This window comes from Hypomesus nipponensis, chromosome 10 (genome assembly GCF_054491055.1).
Source record: "Hypomesus nipponensis isolate SF chromosome 10, ASM5449105v1, whole genome shotgun sequence".
Lineage (NCBI taxonomy): Eukaryota > Metazoa > Chordata > Actinopteri > Osmeriformes > Osmeridae > Hypomesus > Hypomesus nipponensis.
In genome coordinates, this window is record NC_140370.1 from 8,613,586 (window position 1) to 8,633,291 (window position 19,706).

Below are 19,706 nucleotides of genomic sequence, written 5' to 3' on the forward strand. Positions count from 1 at the left end.
TTTGCTTCAGGCTTTGCCCCTTGTGATGTCACATTGAGTTCCCTTCACGGTACACAAAAGGTCAGCTTCATTGTGTGGTTATTTAAAATTGTTTGGACGAAAAAGTTATAGGCCATTCTTGTGTGTTTTCAGACTTTCCACCGTTGACTTAGTTTAAACTGTTTTACTTCCAAATAATTTAATCTTTGCTAAAGCAGTTTGTAATCGAGTAATTAGCCTATGTTGTGTCTTGCGTAACAATGTTGCGTTTGATGCAGACTATCTCAGTTCATATTGGAGAGAGCGTCTTTATCTGACGCGCGCTGCGCACACCCCGACAGCAAGCTTTTTTTCCCCATGCTGAAAACCCAGTCCGACTGGAAGCTGCATTCTGAATCTAGCCGTCATCCGTCCAGTCATTCTGGACACAACGTATCGAAGGACTTTTTCACTTTATTATTTAAAAGCGTTATATCAAGCGTTATATGAAGAGTATTTCAAGCACTCAATTGGATTGGGGAAAACCTTTTACACCTATCATCTCATTGTCATTCGCTTGAAATCGTAGCTTTTTGTCTTATTGTTTAGTTTGGTGGACTGCGGCAGTTCATCAATTACGTTGTCTTAGGACATCTGTCGTGTAGTGGCCAAGTCCATCGAATTCAAGATGAAAAGTATCTGCGTTATTTTGTTTTTAGCAACTTGTCTGTTCACGGTAAGTAATAACAAAGTTTAAAATACTTCGTGCCATGCTGGATTTGAATGAGTAGCCTAGTTCAAGAGCTTTCAAAACCCAAATGATTTGATGTCAGAAGAACACGCATTGTCTCACACCGTTTATCAGACAACTATCAGATGGGATAGTTGCCTGATAAATGCATTAATATATGAAAATAATACATTAAAATACGTTTAACTATGAGATCTCCAAATAGTACAGTTTTGGTTGTTACCAAATTCGAAGTCAACCAACATGCATGCGCTATATGAGCTCGGAGGGGGTCTGGATACTCCCCGGTATCCAGTTGGGTACTTTTATGTTTCGTTTTTTGTTCTACCAATGTCATAGGATAATTGTTCATTTTGCTTACCAATTTCATCCCACTCTTCTGTATTTTTCCTTCTGTATATCTGCCTACCTCAAATGCCCACTCCCCAGTTGTGGGAGTGTATGCTGCCCTCTGTCCCTTTCTCTTCTTTTCTTTATGTCACAATCTAACATTACTGAGGGGCACAGGTGTGTGTGGGCTTCAATCCCATGAGACTCCCATTAGTGCAAGCTAGAGAAACCAGATGTTCAGTCACCCAGATGTCATGATTTAGATATAATAACATGAAATGCGAGGAAATTGATGTATGCAATATTCTGAGGTATACAGCAATATTTATATAGCCATAAAAAAACAAAACAACAAGCTAAAATAGAATTACTGCACCCGGACGAGTGACTGCTTACTTCTATCCAAAGAGAAAGCTCATTCAGCATTCACATTATATTCTTTAAGAACGAACGGGTCCATATAACAGAATATGGAGCATTGCACCTTTAGTGGAAGCACAGACTCACATACTGTACAGTATGCGTTACATGTTTGCTTACTTTTTGGCCTTGCTGTTTTATGGGTCACTTGAAACCCTTTCTAACAGCACACATGCCCCTGGCAGTTACAGTCATCTAACATGTGCACTTTAGCACACTGGATGCTCCTCTGGCTCAACTCTGTGCTGCAACCTGTGTCAACCAAACTTGAAAAGATTCCACACACCAGTCTGTGTGGGTCAACGCACTTATGGGCTTGATGCGATGGGATCATCATGTGTAGCCCCTACCCGGGTAGTCCTTGTGCAGTCCCTATGATGACCAGGTGTCCTTTCATGTCCTCTTTCATCCTGAGGTCCCCCAAATTCCTTAGGGATCAATAATGTGAATTTCAATTAACTGAAAACAACTCGATTTTGTCTTTCTCTGAAATCTTCATGCTGATGGTGCATTGCAGAGGGCATTGGTTTAACAGAACATTTCTACCTTCAGTTTCATAGCACTTGCTTAACTTCATGAACGTAAGATCATGTGTTTGACTAAATGTAACTGACATCTCGTTGGTGTTCCCAAAAGAATTTGGTTTACTTTCAAATCCTCCCTGATCACAAGCAGTTCCTAAGCTGATGAATACTGGAAATACAGTATTACATAAGGACTGGCACGAGCCAAGATAATCATGTGTGAGAGTATTCTAATTTGTGAATATATCTGAACACTAAAGGTGCATGAGTGTGCTGTTGGAATCTGTATATCTGTGTCTGATTGTGTTTTGTATTCTTTGATAAATTATTAATAGTTTGTATTGCTTCATTGCTTCATTGCTTCTGTCTCTTCAAGGACGGGTGATGCTTCTGCTTTATAACTTAAGCCAGACAGCATAACTGGCTGTCTTGGTTTCTATCTTTTCCAGAAAGACAGAAGCCTTTTTGTGTTGTATTGCTATTTAGTAAGATTTCATGTTGGATATAATGCATCAGATAGCTCTTTTGATATTGCATGAAATATACGTTATGAGCTCCATTTGTATTTATGTGTCCAATACTGAGGAGAGAATTAGCGCTGTTAGATTTCCCAATTTGTAGTTGAAAATTATTCTGGTACTGCTAATTTGAAGCAGCTCGCAATTATCTCACAATGATCCAGTACTTGATTTCATTCAAAAGAACAGCAATATGGTTGTGGAGCAAAGTACCGTTTTCCAAAGCATGCTTAACAGAAGAAGTGGCTGATTGTGTCAGAAGTCACAACTTTGTTTATGAAGAGCTAATCATTCATCCGTCCCTATTTCAAACATTCAGGCTTGTTTTCTCTGACAGAATTAAGTTTAATTGTGTTTGGTAGGAGCTGTTGTTGAGAAAAAACATGTTTTGTAAAAATGTGCATCTGCTCATCAAACACAAACTGATTGTGGTATTGTGCACAATGGATTATTGCATTGTTAAAGTCTGCCACGCAGTCACCCTACTGATTGAGACACAATGTAGTAGAAAATAGAAATCCAACTCGAAACTAAAATAGCATCTTGTCCCAGCCAGAGTCCCAGCTGCTGTGTCACACTAAGGTTTCACACCAATGACATGATTGTGTCGCGTACTGTATCACAGTGCATGCCACATCAGGAGATTTGGTTAATGGAAAAAAACAGTCTAAAAAAGCCCCCCACTGGTCAAAATCTAGTTTGAATAGTTCATATATTCAGTCTAGGTTAGGAATTCAGAAACCCATCCTATTCAAACATATTCCTGAGCAGCACTCCATTGAACATAATTGTCATTCATCTCTTTATCTGTCACATTCCTTCATCAAGCATAAAGAGAGTAACAGACAATTTTTTTACAATCGTTAACCATCCCTGTAGAGTATATATAATTGTATGACTTTCATACAGCATAGGGAATAAAGGTGCATCATTTGGTTGGAGTGGTTTTGGACATTTAGATAAAATGCAGCTTTAAAGATCTAATGATGCTGCTATGAAGCCTCCATAGGTTTCCACTTTACAGTTCAGTCCTACAAAATACCACGTTGTACAGTATTTACTTAAAGAATACAAATGGTACATGAGTGTGTGTGCTTATGAATAACTTGTGAAAAGCCTATATTCCTCTCAGGAATGTTTCATATTGGGTTACAATTTTCAAAGTTACAGTTTGTTTTAACTACTAAACTTACATGGACTGAGCTTATTGGTGCTGTACTTCAAATGCTATGCTAATTAGCTTGCATAAAATATTCTTAGTTTGAGTAAAAGTTAACTTTTTTGAAGATTAACTTGAACTTGCATACAGATAAGAAACTTTATTTCCTGAACACCCTCTGTACTGCATTTAGAGGCAAACACATTAAACAAATAAGAGAGCCAGTAATGAACATCTTGCACAGACAGAGATCAGGAGCAATGTTCTTTAAAAGCCCTTTATCCTGCCACTGTGACTCATTGACTCTCTCCTTCAAAAGCCCTAATCAGTGACCTGGTAGCAGTGCCAGGACAACACTGGGTCTGAGTGGAGTCAATAGCTCAGTGTTGAGGCAGCGGTACCTCAATTGCAGATAAGGTAGACGTTCCCTACCTAGCCAAGAGAAACCTGCTGATTCTAAGTCTATACTGGCTTGAGGGGAAAGGAGTGACAGGTGCACTGTATCTTCAGCTTGGTGTGTGTGTGCGCGTGTGTGTGTGCTAGCCTTAGAAAGAGCTGGGGGTTATGTCAGACCATCCATTGACCCGGGATGCAGATCGTCTTCCGCTGTGGTGCCCACAATCAGTTGTTAACGCTTCTGTGGCCTTTGACTGACAAGGCTGGTACTCCCTGAGGCTCTCACACAGCTCCTGATGGCACACAATGTGGCAACTGCCAGCTTTGTGTCTAGCTAGACATGCAAGATGTCTTAGTTGGAATTTGGACAGAGTGACTTGAGTAAATGCGAGAAGTTCATGTTGGGATTTTATTAAATAATTACCAAGGGTGCAAGGCGTTTTATGTATGATTTAGTCAGTCATATTTCACTAAGCCACCAAAACACAGAGATACCCAGCCACAAACACGTGTCTGCAGGTCTTTAGGGGTTCACACACAATTATTGTTAATCATTAATAAATTAACAATTTATTAAGGTTATTCTTTCGTTCAGAAGGATATTCTGGCAACTGTTTATCTTAACCTTTCCATTCAAAACAATATAAGTTTATGTTTTTATGTGTATTCTCCAATAAAAATGTTGTACTGCCATTTGGAGGGTGGAAATGTACAGTTCTTCCAATAAATTGTACCCCCAAAACTTTTAATTAGTTCCATTTTATTAACGTGTAATTTACACAGCTGCTTAAGGTTCCAAACAGACAGAGCAGGTTGCATAACATAAGGAACACTGCACTGTCTTTTTTAAGGATGCATAATTTGAATCTAATTAAAAATAAAGTTGAACCAATTCATGTTGAAGGCCATTGATGTTAAACTAATATTTATATATCAAGCTCTGTAGAGTTACTGGCAAAGCAATATCTAATAACTATGCACATTTTTTTTTTCTATTTTTTTTTTCTGTTAGGTGAATGGAAGACATCCAAACTGTAACTTCATGTTGGAGCTGGAGAGGGAACATGAAGAGTGTCTGGCTAGACTGAAGGAGCAGGAGTCAAACACTTCCAGAGGTTACATTCCAGAATATTTTCAACCTCCCACCCTCTTTTTCCTTATGAGACAGCTATGATGAACCATGGGCTACAAATAGAATCCTGAATCATTTGTCTGCAAGATTGACTGGTTGCATATTTTACTTAACAAGAGATATATAAATTAGGTTCTAAAGTCACTGAAGTTATGACACTTTTTGCTAATTTAAAGCAAACAAAGTGAGACCATTCCAGATACTGGAGTGATGTGTTGACTGCAATGTGTTTATGTTCCAGACTATGGCTAACATGGTTGGGTCTTTTTTTAAATGCTAGCAGTCCCTTAATGTTTGCACATTCAGTTACATATTTATTACTGCTACATTTTGATACATTTCAACCTTCCATTCAAATCAGAAGGCATACCTAACAGGCAGTACAGTCAGAGCATACTTTCTATCAGTAACTTAATGTGAATCAACCCACTAAAATGTACTGAGGATAAGGAAATATGTTAATTACACAAAGAACCACTAAATTATAATTATTTATAACTTTGGACAAAAAGCCTTAATAAAATTCCTTTGAATATTTCAGCAGGCACTTTTCTTTTTTTTCTCCTTTCAATGTAATTAACCTCTATTATTAACTAACTAATATCCACTTACATTTATATCATATCAAGCTTCACAGAAAGAAACACATTTCCACGCATCACAAGCAAATCATGTCTCTGTTGGCATGAAAGGCATGAAATGAAAGGTAGAAATTTTCCTAAATATGAATAAAGTAATCAATTAGTAGACTAGTTATGTATAAAAAGGACAAACTGTAATACTTAATAACTGACCTAAACTGCCTCCAAACACATTGTAGAATGTATGAGTCAAAGCTCTGTATTGTACAGGTACTTGATTCACTCAAGTTCATACTGGGATCTAAATTAGAACTACTTATCACACTGTGGAATGACATTTCTGTTTGGTTTGATATCTCCAAGTCTGTGTTTTCATTCTTCTGTTTGATGTTAATAGGTTTCTTTTTATAACACCACTTATACTGTTGGATGTCCTACTATCTCCCGCATCTCGAAAAGAGCACACTTTTCTCCAAGATTAAGTGCTCCAGTTTTGCTCTTAAGTGGCTAAAGGGGGTTTGACTGTTTAGTCCCCCTTTGACTTTTTTGCACCCTTTTGTTTCATAACGAGATATTTCAAGATATACATTTATATTGTGCAGCATGAGGCAATAAGAAGCAGGCAGGAATATGTATACATGTGGACCAAATAGTTTATCATTGACATTTCTGATGACGGACAGAATTTTGATTGACAAAGATTCTGCTTTGCTGCTCTTGAAACAGAACCAGGCTGCAAAGGAGTCTGGGATAACATATCTTGTTGGGATCATGCTGGGATTGGAGAGACTGTCACCATTCCTTGCCCAAGAGTGCTCCAGGCCTTATTCGGCAAAGATGGTATGTTGTTCCCCAATCATTTTTGTCACACCTCAGTTAGAGTTACATTTTTCAAGCAAAATGGCCACATTGCATTGCCTAAAAGTACAGTTCCTCTTAACCCATGCTCTGATATTTTGGCTCTGAGATCCTCATTATCCAATAGTGTCTGTTAATCAGTAATGACTGAATATTACATGTAAATATTCCATTTTGTGTATGCTAAAACTTCCCTGCTGGACTCTAGTTCTCTTTTCAAGGAATTAACTATATGGGGAGATGTTATTCAGTGCATCAATCAAAAAGAACAATAATCCGCAAACACTACAGTAGCAATAACTTTATTGGATGAAATTCGAAAACCTATACCAGGAGCAAGCTGATGTTCAGTAGCAGGGGACATACACAGATACAACTTGAGAGGAAGCAGGTTTGAAATGGTCAACACAGACTGTTCATCGTGTTAACAGTTAGTTATCAACAAATACAGTGTGGTTTTGCCCTTTGGGAATATCTCCAAAGAAATATCCCAGAGTGGGTACTGTGTGTATTATTTGATGCTGTGGGACCTTTCTCCACTCAGTCATGACAGACCTCGCTGTACTGCAGAGGATGTTATGTTCTGTACAGTGCAAACCAGAGGCAAAATGTATCTTGTCAGCTCACTCAACAATATCCAATGACCCGTAAGGCAGAGTGGGTGCTGCCTACTGTCTACCCCCCCCCTCCCCCGCGCCCCTTCCCGCTATCACTGCCACTGGCGCCAGCCTGAGAGAATCTGAATCGACACTTCCATTTTATTCATAATCATCTAACGTCCCAAGTTGAGGATTATAGTACATATAGAATCGATTATTGTAGGATTACTATATTCTCAGCAGGGCCAAGGGTCTTGAGTCACCTTGGAATAAACCCAGCTGTGAAATTCATTTGGGGAGGGGTGGTTGGGTATGTAATTGGCTTTCTATTCACACCCTGTGTGCTATTAAAGTCAGAGGCTACAATACATTGGCAAATGAAGGGTGGAATTTAAACAAAGGATGGGAAGCACTGCCACAGTACTATAGCTCTTTGGTGGATACGATGGCGAGAGTCAGACAGAAAACCCATTAGACAGACATGGAAATAGACATACAGAAAACCAGATAGTCAGGGTTGGAGCCAGACCTATTCCTTCAGTAACCTTTAGTCAAAGCAAGACATGGTGAACATAAACACAGTCCCACATTGTAGTTCCGCTTACATTCTCTCCCTTCCTCACACACTCTTCCTTCTGCACACGCTCAGCCTCAAACACTCCTCGAGCATCACACACTCTGTCACACAATGTACCTCAGGAAAACACACATTCCCCCACATTCACACAACTCCAACTGCACACTGTCTTGCTAGAACCCCTTGTGGTTTATGTCCCTGCACTCATTCTCTTCATTAGGACCTCTGTGGTATGCCAGACTGATGGGGACAGATTCAATATTCATTCAACTTACGCAGGTCAGGGTTTGGCTTCATGGAATGATAGGACTTCCTAGTGAGAGCGATCATGATTTGAGATGAACTCGTATTTACACTTTAAGAATGATATTCTTTAGAGTTCACAATGTCAACAACCGGCTGTCAAATAAAAGTTTGATGGAAAAAGGTTTCCTGTCGTATGAATAATGAGAGAAGGTATCACTGTGCCAGACAAAGACTACTATGACCACATTTTGTAGAAAAAGATGTATACATATTTCCATCCTTGTGTGTAAGTGTAAGTGTTTAGATCTATATCTTTGGAAAATCTGCTTCCTCTCATTGACATTTATCAAAATAAAAATTGTGACAGCCCCCATACAGTTTAGTAAGAAGATTTGAGAAATATTTCAGCGTTTAATGTTTTTCTATCACCCACAGGAAATATAAGCAAAAATTGCACTGCGAATGGATGGTCACCAGTTTTCCCCAACATTACCAGTGTGTGTGAATCAGGCATTAACGATAAGGTAAGCACCTTGAAAGTTTAGGGTGGCCCAGAGCAGCCTTCCATCAGCATAACGGTGGCTTACTATTTTTGAGCTAATCGGTTTTCCTGTGACATGAGCTAGCTTTGGGAATCATAGGAACTGACATTTCAGACAAGTGCATTCCAGAAGTTGGCCACATGGTCACCTGGTCAGTGTATTCAGCAGTGGCTGCCCACACAGGTCAGATAAGTTGATTGTAAAGTGATACGTTTCTCTATCTCACTATTGTCTTGTAATTGCACTGTATAACTAGGATGCACCCAACACGGGGCAACATCTCTGTATTAAATTAGACTCCATTGCCATGCTCGCTAAGCTAATGGATCCTGTAAGTAACCACAATATCAGACTACTTTCACGTGTCTTAGCACTTTCATGAGGATATTACAATAACTAGATTACATTATGAAGTGACTGGGAATTTCTTTTTCCAGTGTCCTGTGTCTTGGTGAATATCTCTGCCTTTGTATTTCTTACAGTCCTGAGGTGTTTGTGTCTGAGGCTGGTGATGGAGACCAGCCCCATGCATTGTGTTGTAACCTTATGGGCAGCATTATCTGCCTAATGCTTGGACTTCCTCTGTTTTGATCGTTTTATAGGGAACACACACACATGCACACACACGTGGCCATACACACACTTCAAGACGAGGAACCACACACACTCACGCATACACCCATAAACACGCATTCTTTAAGATGGGCAGACACTTGGCGCACACACACACACCACACACACACACGCACATGGTGCCACGTTCAGATGTAGATGAAACACAGGCGCCTTCGTGGCTAAACAAAACATCCTGTTCTACATGGCACCCATGCTGCCTACCCCAATGTCTCACTCGAATGGAGCTACCCTCTCAGCTCCAGCAGTGCTACAGAACATGCTCAATAAAGCAAACAGCCATGGTTTTGAGCATGGAACAACATCCCATCATTAAGAAGGATGTGATGTTGTGACAGTATTCCAGTTATGTGATTACAGCAAGTTATTTTTGATTATTGAAATCATAGTCATATTTAAGTGCTGTCGTGTGTGTGTGTTTGTTCCAACACACCAACAGAGAGGTAGAAGAGTAACTTGTATTCTAGATTAAACGTCAAACGTTTGTGAGTCGATATCATTAACAACACTAACTGAATCTGTACCCTTCATATTTGTAACTTTTCTAAATTTGTCCACTCATTCTTGGGATAGAAAGTCATTACCTTAAATGGCTTATTTTCTCAGCCGTCCTCACTGTATCTCTCTCTCTCTCCCCCTCTGCCCTACTCTCTTCATTTCTCTGCCTTACTCTATTAATCTCTCTCTCTCTCCCTCTCTCCCTCTCTCTCTCTCTCTCTCTCTCTCTCTCTCTCTCTCTCTCTCTCTCTCTCTGCCCTACTCTCTTCATCTATCTCTCTCTCTCTCTGCCCCTGTTTTGTTTCTCTCTGGCCTTTGTTCTCTTTGTTTTTTGGGAGTCATCCAACAAGCTCTATACTGGTATAGATCACAGCGCCAGTTTGAACTTGCCTGATCTTCTGGTTCTGTTCAATCGGTTGAACCGCTCAATCGGTAAAGCATGGAGCTGTTAATGGTCATTGATTAAATTACAACTGGGGTCACATTAACAGAAATAATTTGCTTTCTATTCCCAATAAATTAGAAATGTTATCACAGGTAAGATCTCAAAAAACACCTCACCATGTTGCCCCTCCAAATACTGCTTGGCTCCAACATTTCCATTCAGTTATAAAGTATGACCAGTAACAGTTCAAACAATGTGGATATGCTACTGAACATCATGTATATACTCTCTTTTGAAGCTCAGCGGCTCGTATATTGTCTTCTCAACACTCTAGATGCCATTGTATAAAAACTTAGTTATGCATGTCCCTCATGGCAGCACAGTGGCAGGGCAGAAGTAGAAACTGTGTTTTTCTCTTTGAATTTGGGGTCAAATCTCGCCTGCCAGCTCTGTGGAGAACCAATACCGTGGCAGAGAGTGGCCTGGTGTGGTTTCCCTGGAGCGAGAGGAACAGAACAGGGCTGTCGCCTGTCCATGCCCTCTTTGTAACAGGCTCCATCTGATGATGCGGATGGACAGATTACTGTAAGATTGGCACAGCAGATGTTTGTTGACATTTTGACATCACCCATGGAAATGAGATAGGAATCATCCAGATTGCAACCATGATTCAACATAGCATCCGAAGAAGACACGGGTGTGTCATTATATATTATGCACATTTTTTTTATGTTGAACATGTCTTTTCTCCTGGTTTGTTAGCGCCTTTGGCGTTTGTGGGGAAATACACAGAAATGTTGCTTTGGTGCATATTTAATTTCACAATTTTATCAGTAGCATGAATAAATTGACTAATTGTTGACAATTAGTCTAACCGTATTTCAACCCTTAACCCTTATGCTACCTTCTGGTCATTGTGACCCTTCAGTCATTGTGACCCACCGTCATGTTGTGACAACTTTACCAATTACAGAAATAAAGTGAAGCATTTTCTTTGCGCTGTGTTGGGTCTGAGACAGTGCAAAAGTTCAAAGAAAATGCTTTCACTTTATTGTTGTATTAGGTAAAGTTGTCGCAATATGACGGTGGGTCACAATGACTGAAGGGTCACAATGACCCGAAGCTAGCATAAGGGTTTAAAAAGAAAATATTTATTTTTTGTAGATTAAAAAAATATAAATAAATGATTGCTTCCTTTAATCTCAAAAGGTTTTCAGTTTCACTCACTGGGTGCCAAGGGGTCTGTATGTAAGGAGAAGCTTGCATTCTCACATGAAAACGTGTTTGTTCATGTGAGCAATGAGCCATAAAGTGAGCATGATACAGTAGGTGAAGATAACTCTAATACATAGCTGTGGGATAGGAACCTTCTGAGCTTTCAAAGAGTGTGATGGTTTCACTAAGATAATGTGTACTGGCATGGCCTCAAAGGCTGTACTGAGAATGGTGTTGGTATGAGCCCAGTCTGGCATTTGACTGAGGAAATCTTTTTGTTTTTCACTGAAAAGCAGTTAAGAGAGGAAATCAAACATTTGACTCATTTCCTGGGGAAACAAGATAAGAGAGTAGATTCCCTCACAGGCCCCGACCTTTATGGACAGATTGCAATCAATGAGTGTATCAGCCTGTGAAGCATGCTCAGATGGCTATATCTCCTCAAATGGAAAAGTAACTTCTGATGGTCGTGTTTTTAACAGAACCCAAAATATGAGTTAGTCAAATGTGCGATATCTAACTTCAAAATACAGCTTTGGGACATGTGCTACACATAAGGGTTTTACGTAGAGGCACATGCTCAACTCACACAAATATTTTTGAGGGTTTGTTATTTGAAATAAATAAATATAAATACTTCAGATTGTTTCTGACCGGCCTGACTTTACTTTTTGAATTCTGTAGCAGGTCTTCTACTTGGTAGTGAAGACTCTATACACTCTTGGCCACAGCTTGTCTTTGATTGCTCTGACAACTGGCAGTGCCATTCTTTGTCTGTTCAGGTAGGTCTTGTACCTTTCTATTCCAGTAAATCATCATTGTTTGAACCATTAAACCACCAAATGATCATGAAATTACACTACAGAACAAAACCTTAACATTTTTCCTATTCCCCACCCTTTCACAGAAAACTCCACTGCACACGGAACTACATCCACCTGAACTTGTTCTTCTCCTTCATCCTGAGAGCGGTGGCTGTCTTGGTGAAGGATGACATCATTTTCAATCGTAGTGCTCAGTGCTCCAACCAACCTTCACTGGTAAGTCAACGCCCAACTGATTCTTTGCCTTTGTGCACCTTATTTGGTTGTTACGTTCGGGCCTGTATGTGGATGCAATGGTTTATATTTTTCACTGTAAAATTACAAACTTCCTTTCATTAGGTATTGCCTAATTCATTAATTGTTTATATAGGTATAAAAATGAGAATGTGATATATGAAATATACACAATATGTGCATGTTTTGTAACATGATATATGTTGTATAATATTATTACAGATAGGATGCAAGGCCAGCTTGGTGTTCTTCCAGTACTTTATAATGGCCAATTTCTTCTGGCTGCTTGTTGAGGGACTTTATCTCCATACCCTATTGATGGTGATCTTCTCTGAAAATAGACACTTCATTGTTTATCTTCTGATCGGCTGGGGTAAGCTCATTAACTTCCATTATCTTCTTCCAGCCATGCCTTAGTTTTGGTTTCAGAAACATTTGAAATTCAACATTCATGGACATCCACTATCACTTTGCAATATTATCTTTTTGTTGTTGTTAGTGTTATAGTTACTTACAAAAATATAGCTAATAATATATAAGAATAGGTGACTTCAGGATAAAGAGAATCATTATGATGATTCTCACTATGATGACTATGAGTGCTTTCAGGACTTAGATATTATATTGTAATCTTTTGTCAATTTACCCCAGGAATCCCAACTGTGTTTGTGTTTGCATGGGCAATGACAAGGATTTATTATGAAGATACTGGGTAAGTAGGATCAGAGAGTATTCCTTTGGTCTTGATTGTGTAATGAAAAAAACAATGTGCAACACAAACAGTGCAAAGATTAGTCATGTCTTGAAGTCATGTATTATTTTTTGCCGTCCAAAGTTAATATACATGTTTTTCTTGAATCGTGTGAGGTCTGTGTATTCAGATGAATATAATCTAGTGTTGGCACCCAGTGAGCTTTTGATTTATTGTACTAATAAATGCACAAATTAGTCGATTATGAGGGTCCTTTTGTTGCTACGTTAATGTCATAACACAGCTTGATTGAATCGACTACTTCTTCATCATCTTGTGAAATGATGAAACATCCTCTTAGAAATGTGTAGCATCCTTTTCCATGATCTTACCATACTTTCCCTCTAAGCCCCCTAATTGACCTGACTACGTAGAGAGGCTTCCTTGATGATGGCTTTTCATATTCCTTTAGATGTTGGGAAATAGAAGATCACCCAGTACCAAACTGGGTAATCAACGGTCCTATCTGTTTCTCCATTCTTGTAAGTTACCACCTGAACCATCCCTTCCAGAGACCTTCACTAAACAAGATGTACTCACCAGATATGGGGGTCAGATTGCTAAGCGTTTAGAGAATCGGGCAATAAATCAGAAGGTTGCCGGTTCGATTCCTGCGTGCGAGATGACGTTGTGTCCTTAGGCAAGGCGCTTCACCCTACTTGCCTCTGAGGGAATGTCCCTGTACTTACTATAAGAGCGTCTGCTAAATGACTTAAATGTAAATGTAAATATGGGTGCCACACAGAGAAAAATAACACTTGGACAGAGGTGTCATGCTATAAGCTGATATGACTTTCATATCTAGCACATGTTCAGTAAATGTCATATGTATAGCTTGATAAGATATTTCCATAGTATGAGTGTGTGAAATGCTACAGGGCCAGATGAAAATAATTGATATCTCGCAGAGAGGTTGGACTTTAACTGAAGAATATCTGTCCAGGCATTCTGTAGTTTACTTTACTTACAAGTAGGTTTCTAAATGTGTGCACCCAAGTATCTCACTACAATATTGCTCAGATGTAGACTGCTTTGCCCAGAGTCAAGGCTCATTCTAATTTGACAATGATCAATATTTGTTGAATGCTTTATGTTTTCATTGTGTATTTCAGGTGAACTTCATTCTTTTTATTAGCATTATAAGGATTTTGGTTCAGAAGTTAAGATGTCCAGATGTGGGTGGAAATGACCAGTCGCAATACAAGTATGACTTTGATTCATTTATTAATTGGTTATTAAATTAATTTGTAATGATGTATACTCTAAATATCTTTGTTACTAACATTTCAGTGACATTGGAGTTACATGGATGTGGTATAAGGTCAACATAATATTGTGTCCCAAACAAGACTTCTGCATATTCTGTGATAGCCCCCTTTAAAAATATCATGTTCAACTTGCATTCAACCATACTGCACGCAGTACAACATTGAAAAAAATCATGTCTATGGAGTTTTTGCCAAAATGGGTGTATGTGCCTATCAAACACCACAGTATATGCGACACACCGGTATATCCAAATGCAAAGAAGAGTTGTGCTTAGCTGAGGAGATGATCAGCAGAGTCCTGATCCTCAGACACATGAACATCTTCCTCAGCAGAGGAGTTTGAGAGTAAGACTTTCCAGATGGGGGCTGAAGTGTGGATTATCATGCCCCTACTCCCCTACTCCAGCTGGGATCTCCCTTAGTGCAGATGATGCAGATGGGTAGAAAGTTCTTGTGACAACCGGTAAGAACTGCCACCGAGATCCGCAAGTTCACACGCGGTGATGACTATCTTTTACTGACAGATGGCTTTGTGAAATATTTCACGAGAGATTTGCAGTGCCAGACGGTAAGCGGTATCACCAAAGGGGAAATAGTAGAGTTGCTGTGTGCCAGGTGCCATGCTGGGTTTCAAGAAAAAAAATCTTAAGACGTATAAACAGGGCTTATTGTTGAATGTGTGGAATGGGTCTGATTGCTGATGGTAAGGGGAGCATGACGGCAGGGGTTAAGGAGCATTTCTGTATTGGTATAGCTAGCTTAAGGGATGTAGTGGTGAGTAAAAGGAATATAATGCAAGTCTCATAAAGGTAACACTGTAGTTGATTCTAAAGGAAGTTCTGTAAACCTTTATCAAATGTGTTCATTGACACAAAATTAACTCAAATATTGTTTAGTATTTTAATACAATGTTGTTTATTTTTGTCTGCATATTAAGTTCCTCATTCCTTTTCTGGCTGGTTTTAGGAGGTTGGCCAAATCCACTCTCTTGTTGATTCCTCTCTTTGGCATCCATTATGTGGTTTTTGGTGCTTTGGGGGAATTCATTGCAATGGATTACAAAGTATTTTTTGACCTTGGTATTGGATCCTGTCAGGTAAAACATACAATTGAAGTTATTTAATATATATAGTCATCCAGTCAAGTCAGCAATGTTAATTAAATTAAACAACAAGTTTTGTTTTAACAGGGTTTGGTGGTGGCCATACTATACTGTTTCCTAAACAGTGAAGTAAGTTTACGCCATCATTGCACACGATCCTATTATGATTATATATATCATGAACAAGCGAAAAAAGCATACAGACATTAGTTTTGAAGTGTGAAAGGTATTTTTATTTCTTGAAAGATGGTGATGGAAAGTAATAGCTTAAATGATGCTAATGTCCATAATGATGTATAGTGATATGTCCTTTCATTCAAATTGTGTCTTTCTGACCATCCTTCTTAAGTAACAAAGCACCTTCCTCAGGTCCAAGGGGAGCTCAAGAGGAAATGGCGGAGTATATGTCTTAACTGCCGCATGAGCAGAGACAACAACCCTAGCAGCACCTATGCCTCGCGAAATGGATCCGAGCACATGTTGCAGTTCCAGCGTAATTCCCGCACCCAGTCCATCCTGCAGTCTGAGACTACAGTATTGTGAAGGGAACGAGGCGCAGCTTCAAAACAAGCTACTCATCCCAAAAACAGATGCTTGTGTTTGTCATCTTACCAAACACCACACATCTTTGTAAAAAGAAAACAAGGTTATTATTGATTACATGTACATACTTGTAGCAACTATAGTGGTTTTAACTCATCGGTTTACTGTCCAAAGTGTACATTGTATTTCAACTGGTGTCAGATAGAAGTGCTGTGCAAATTGTGAAATGGATGTCCCACTGTTATCAGTGACTTTCTGTCTCTGAACTCACTCTCCAGGGCCTTTTCCTCTAAACCGTATTGGCTTCAGAGATTTACACTTTACATGTATTTATCTACTATTTGCTTGATTAGTGTAAAGGGAAATCATGGTATATGTTATTTGAGGATTTCATTGAGTATTGTTAAAACGTAACTTTGTACATTTGTGTGTGATTTTGTCAAGAGTTTTTTTTATCTGGTATGATAAGACACTTGTTGCTACATGTTGATTTACGGTCAAATATCTTGACAATGATTGTAAACAAAAACAGTATTCTTTTATATTTTCACCAATTTACACCACTATGTTGTCTGATAAAAATGTATATCCTGTAAGGCAAGTAAAATATGGAAAGTACATTTAAATTGTTATGTTGTAATTGATTAGCTAGAGTCAATAGCCTGTAGGAACTAGGTTACGGCAGGCTATATAGTAATGAAGGTATTCATGAAATATTTAAGGTGTAGACAACTTTAAATATACCTTGAGATGATACATTGCCAAAGTATCTTTTGTGTTAGTCAATCTTAAGACAATTAACTGTATTTCATCATTATAGAAAATGAATTTTTAAAAGACACTATGAATGTCATACCACAGACTGATTTATGAAAACTATTGTATTACTATATGTGAATGTATTTCTTTGTAAATCATTACTGTATTGGTTAATTCTTCTTGTGTATTTAAATGTCTCATAGCAAGAGTCTGTGTTCAAAGCTACTGTTCCGTTCGTGCATTGTACAAAAGCCACACCTCTAGTTGAACTAACCTTTAACCTAACCCCAATTGCAGGTGCTAGGGGTGTAAAAGTCTAAGGAAGTGATAGTCCTTGTTACTCTCTCTCACCATTGGATTTGTTTCCAAAGGATGTTCTTCATTCCACCTGTTTGCTCTTTTGCCAGGAGTTTAGGCCATTATTGACCCTGTTTTGCATTTAATATATGAAAAACAACTGTAGTGCCTTAGTGCACTGTGCCTAAGACTTAATGTATAACTCCAAGTAATATAATAACTACAAACTCTAATTATTAAGAGTGTAGAATAGGTATGTAATATAGAAGGGAAAGTCTCACTGCTACTCACATCCACATGGACATTTTTGTAAGTTTGAATATGTAAAACATTTACATATTAGCAACATGTTGTTCAATTATGCTCTCGTTTTTAATGTCTGGGTATGCATAGTCTGTTATGAGATCATGAATAAACATTGGGATTTTATATTCTATTGTTGGACCAATTAAGTACTTTGAGAGGGAGAGTACGATACTTATGAGAGGGATCTCCTTGCTCTAAGCGACTGATGCTTGTTGTTTCAACCATGTTCTCTGATTAAACCTTGACCTTGTTACTGGTTCATCCATGTCAGTTCCAACCTCCTACATCCCTTCCCTGGGTTTGGGAGTCTGAACGTGTCACAGGCCCCCAGACGAGGAGCTGACTTGATCTGAGTTGACAGAGCTGCCTCAGATAGACAAATCACTTATGGGCAGAGAATAAACTATCCAAGAAAGAACATTCAGGCATTCATCCACACAACTGGATAGGAAGCTCATTTCCCTACACAGAAAGAATCACATTGTATATCCTGTAATATGGGTTATGGAAATTGTGTTCTGTAAAGTTACCAATTCAGGCCACTTTGCGTCTGTTTTGCCTAAGGAGTGGAGTGGAAGGAAATTGTATTATGTTTCTAAATGTCATATTGGATGTCATGTTTTACCTCCAGATGCATAAAGTGCAGGAACCCTCTCTAAAAATGAGAACGTAGCCTTCTCTTAAAAATGCAGTCGTAGACGCTCCTAAACCTACTGTGTGTTGGTAGGTTCATCTAGATTTTTATTTTTAGTTGCTGTGACTAGCGGCTCAATTTGGTCATCATAGCATTATCTGTTTCCATGTTTATGGGTTCAATCAAAGAGCAAATATGATATTCTTCACGCTGCACATGAGTGGGACGGGAACAGACAGCAAGTGCTGGTTTGTGTGCTCAGGGTGATGGTGCAAACAGAAGAAATTGGTGCTGCATTTTTTCAACAAAATGTGCTGTATACTGTAGTTGGTTTCATTGAATAAATATTACACTGTAGATCCAATATTACATACATAGCAGGTCCTGTCTTGTTTTTAAAAAGTTCTAACTAGAATACATACAAACTGCCAAACATTTACTAATAGTGGACAACAATTGCTTGATTTTGACCAATTGGCACAATGGACAGTTTTAACATCTCGTCCCGTGTTTTATGATTCATTGATAGTTTAATAATGTAGATGAACTAAGTACCAAACTAAGTCTGTATTTCCTATTTAATCATAGTCAGCACTATATCAACATTCTTGGTGAATAGCAATGTTGCATTATATGTTTTTTCTATGTGAATGGCAATGCTTATTTAAAATAAGCAGGTGCTACAAAACTGATACATTAAGTGGGAGTGAACCGGGTCCCATTCCATCTCCTAGCATGCATTACAACAACACCCCCACAAGTACTCACAGTATGCTTCAGTGAGGCTTGGAAACATTAGTGTATGCATCCCTTTATAAACATAGAGAAAAGCACTCACACTCACAAGCCATCCTTGACTCCCACTTGTGTCCATCCCCAACGTGCTATATCATCCCAGGGCTCATTGGCAAATCTTGACCCCCTCGGGTGGGGAGTACAGATCTTCTTGCACATCATTTCTGCACATGCTTGGGGTTCTCCATGTCCTCTCTTTGCTTCCTCATTACAATGTCACATGTTTTAATGTCAAAATTAGTCAGGAATAGGGCATCATAGAGAATGAAAAGCACATTTAACGGCTCATGCAGATCTTGGTACAGATGCCCTACTTTGTAAATATTTAGATGCACTTCCAAGTTGACATCTTAAAAGAGCACTAGCATGCAGACAGGGTAGAACGCTGATGAGTAGCCAATCTGAGTCGCCGCGGCTTAGTTTTTGTCAAACTTGCAGACAACATCTGCATGATTCAGGAAATTCACTGTGGCCGGTTTGTACATGTGTGGGGGTGGGATGGTATAATCATTGCTGGTGTAAGAAGTGAAATTGATCAAACCCACTCCTCGGTTGGAAAATCAACCACCCACTCCACAACAGAGCAGGGAACAGGTGTGCTGCAGCGGCAGGTGAGGGGGCCAACCATATTGACTAACGTTACAATGGTCTCTTAAGACGAAGGTAATTGGACTCTGCATTACAGTCTGGAGTCAATGGATCATGTTTGGAGTGTTTTTAGGGGCATGATTAATAAAGTTGGCTAGATTCCCAAACAGCAGATTGCAGATTTTTTTATTTATTTTGTAGGTGAAGTGGCAAACAAGTGTTTCCAGGAAATGGTCATATAATGGGTCATTAACAGTATGGGACCTAAGATTTGGTCTGGTTA

The 19,706-nt window shown here is 39.0% G+C and overlaps 1 protein-coding gene across 1 annotated transcript; it reads left to right on the forward strand.

The window, feature by feature from the left end:
* Positions 1 to 646: 646 nt before the first annotated feature.
* On the forward strand, positions 647 to 17,396 carry LOC146271513 (vasoactive intestinal polypeptide receptor 2-like). The gene is made up of 13 exons (XM_084707265.1): positions 647 to 694; positions 5,069 to 5,171; positions 6,496 to 6,609; positions 8,485 to 8,573; positions 12,007 to 12,104; positions 12,230 to 12,362; positions 12,603 to 12,753; positions 13,032 to 13,092; positions 13,544 to 13,613; positions 14,244 to 14,335; positions 15,366 to 15,495; positions 15,589 to 15,630; positions 15,871 to 17,396. Exons 1-13 carry the CDS (start codon positions 647 to 649, stop codon positions 16,042 to 16,044), a joined length of 1,305 nt encoding a protein of 434 aa, XP_084563391.1. The 3' UTR covers positions 16,045 to 17,396.
* Positions 17,397 to 19,706: the final 2,310 nt, after the last annotated feature.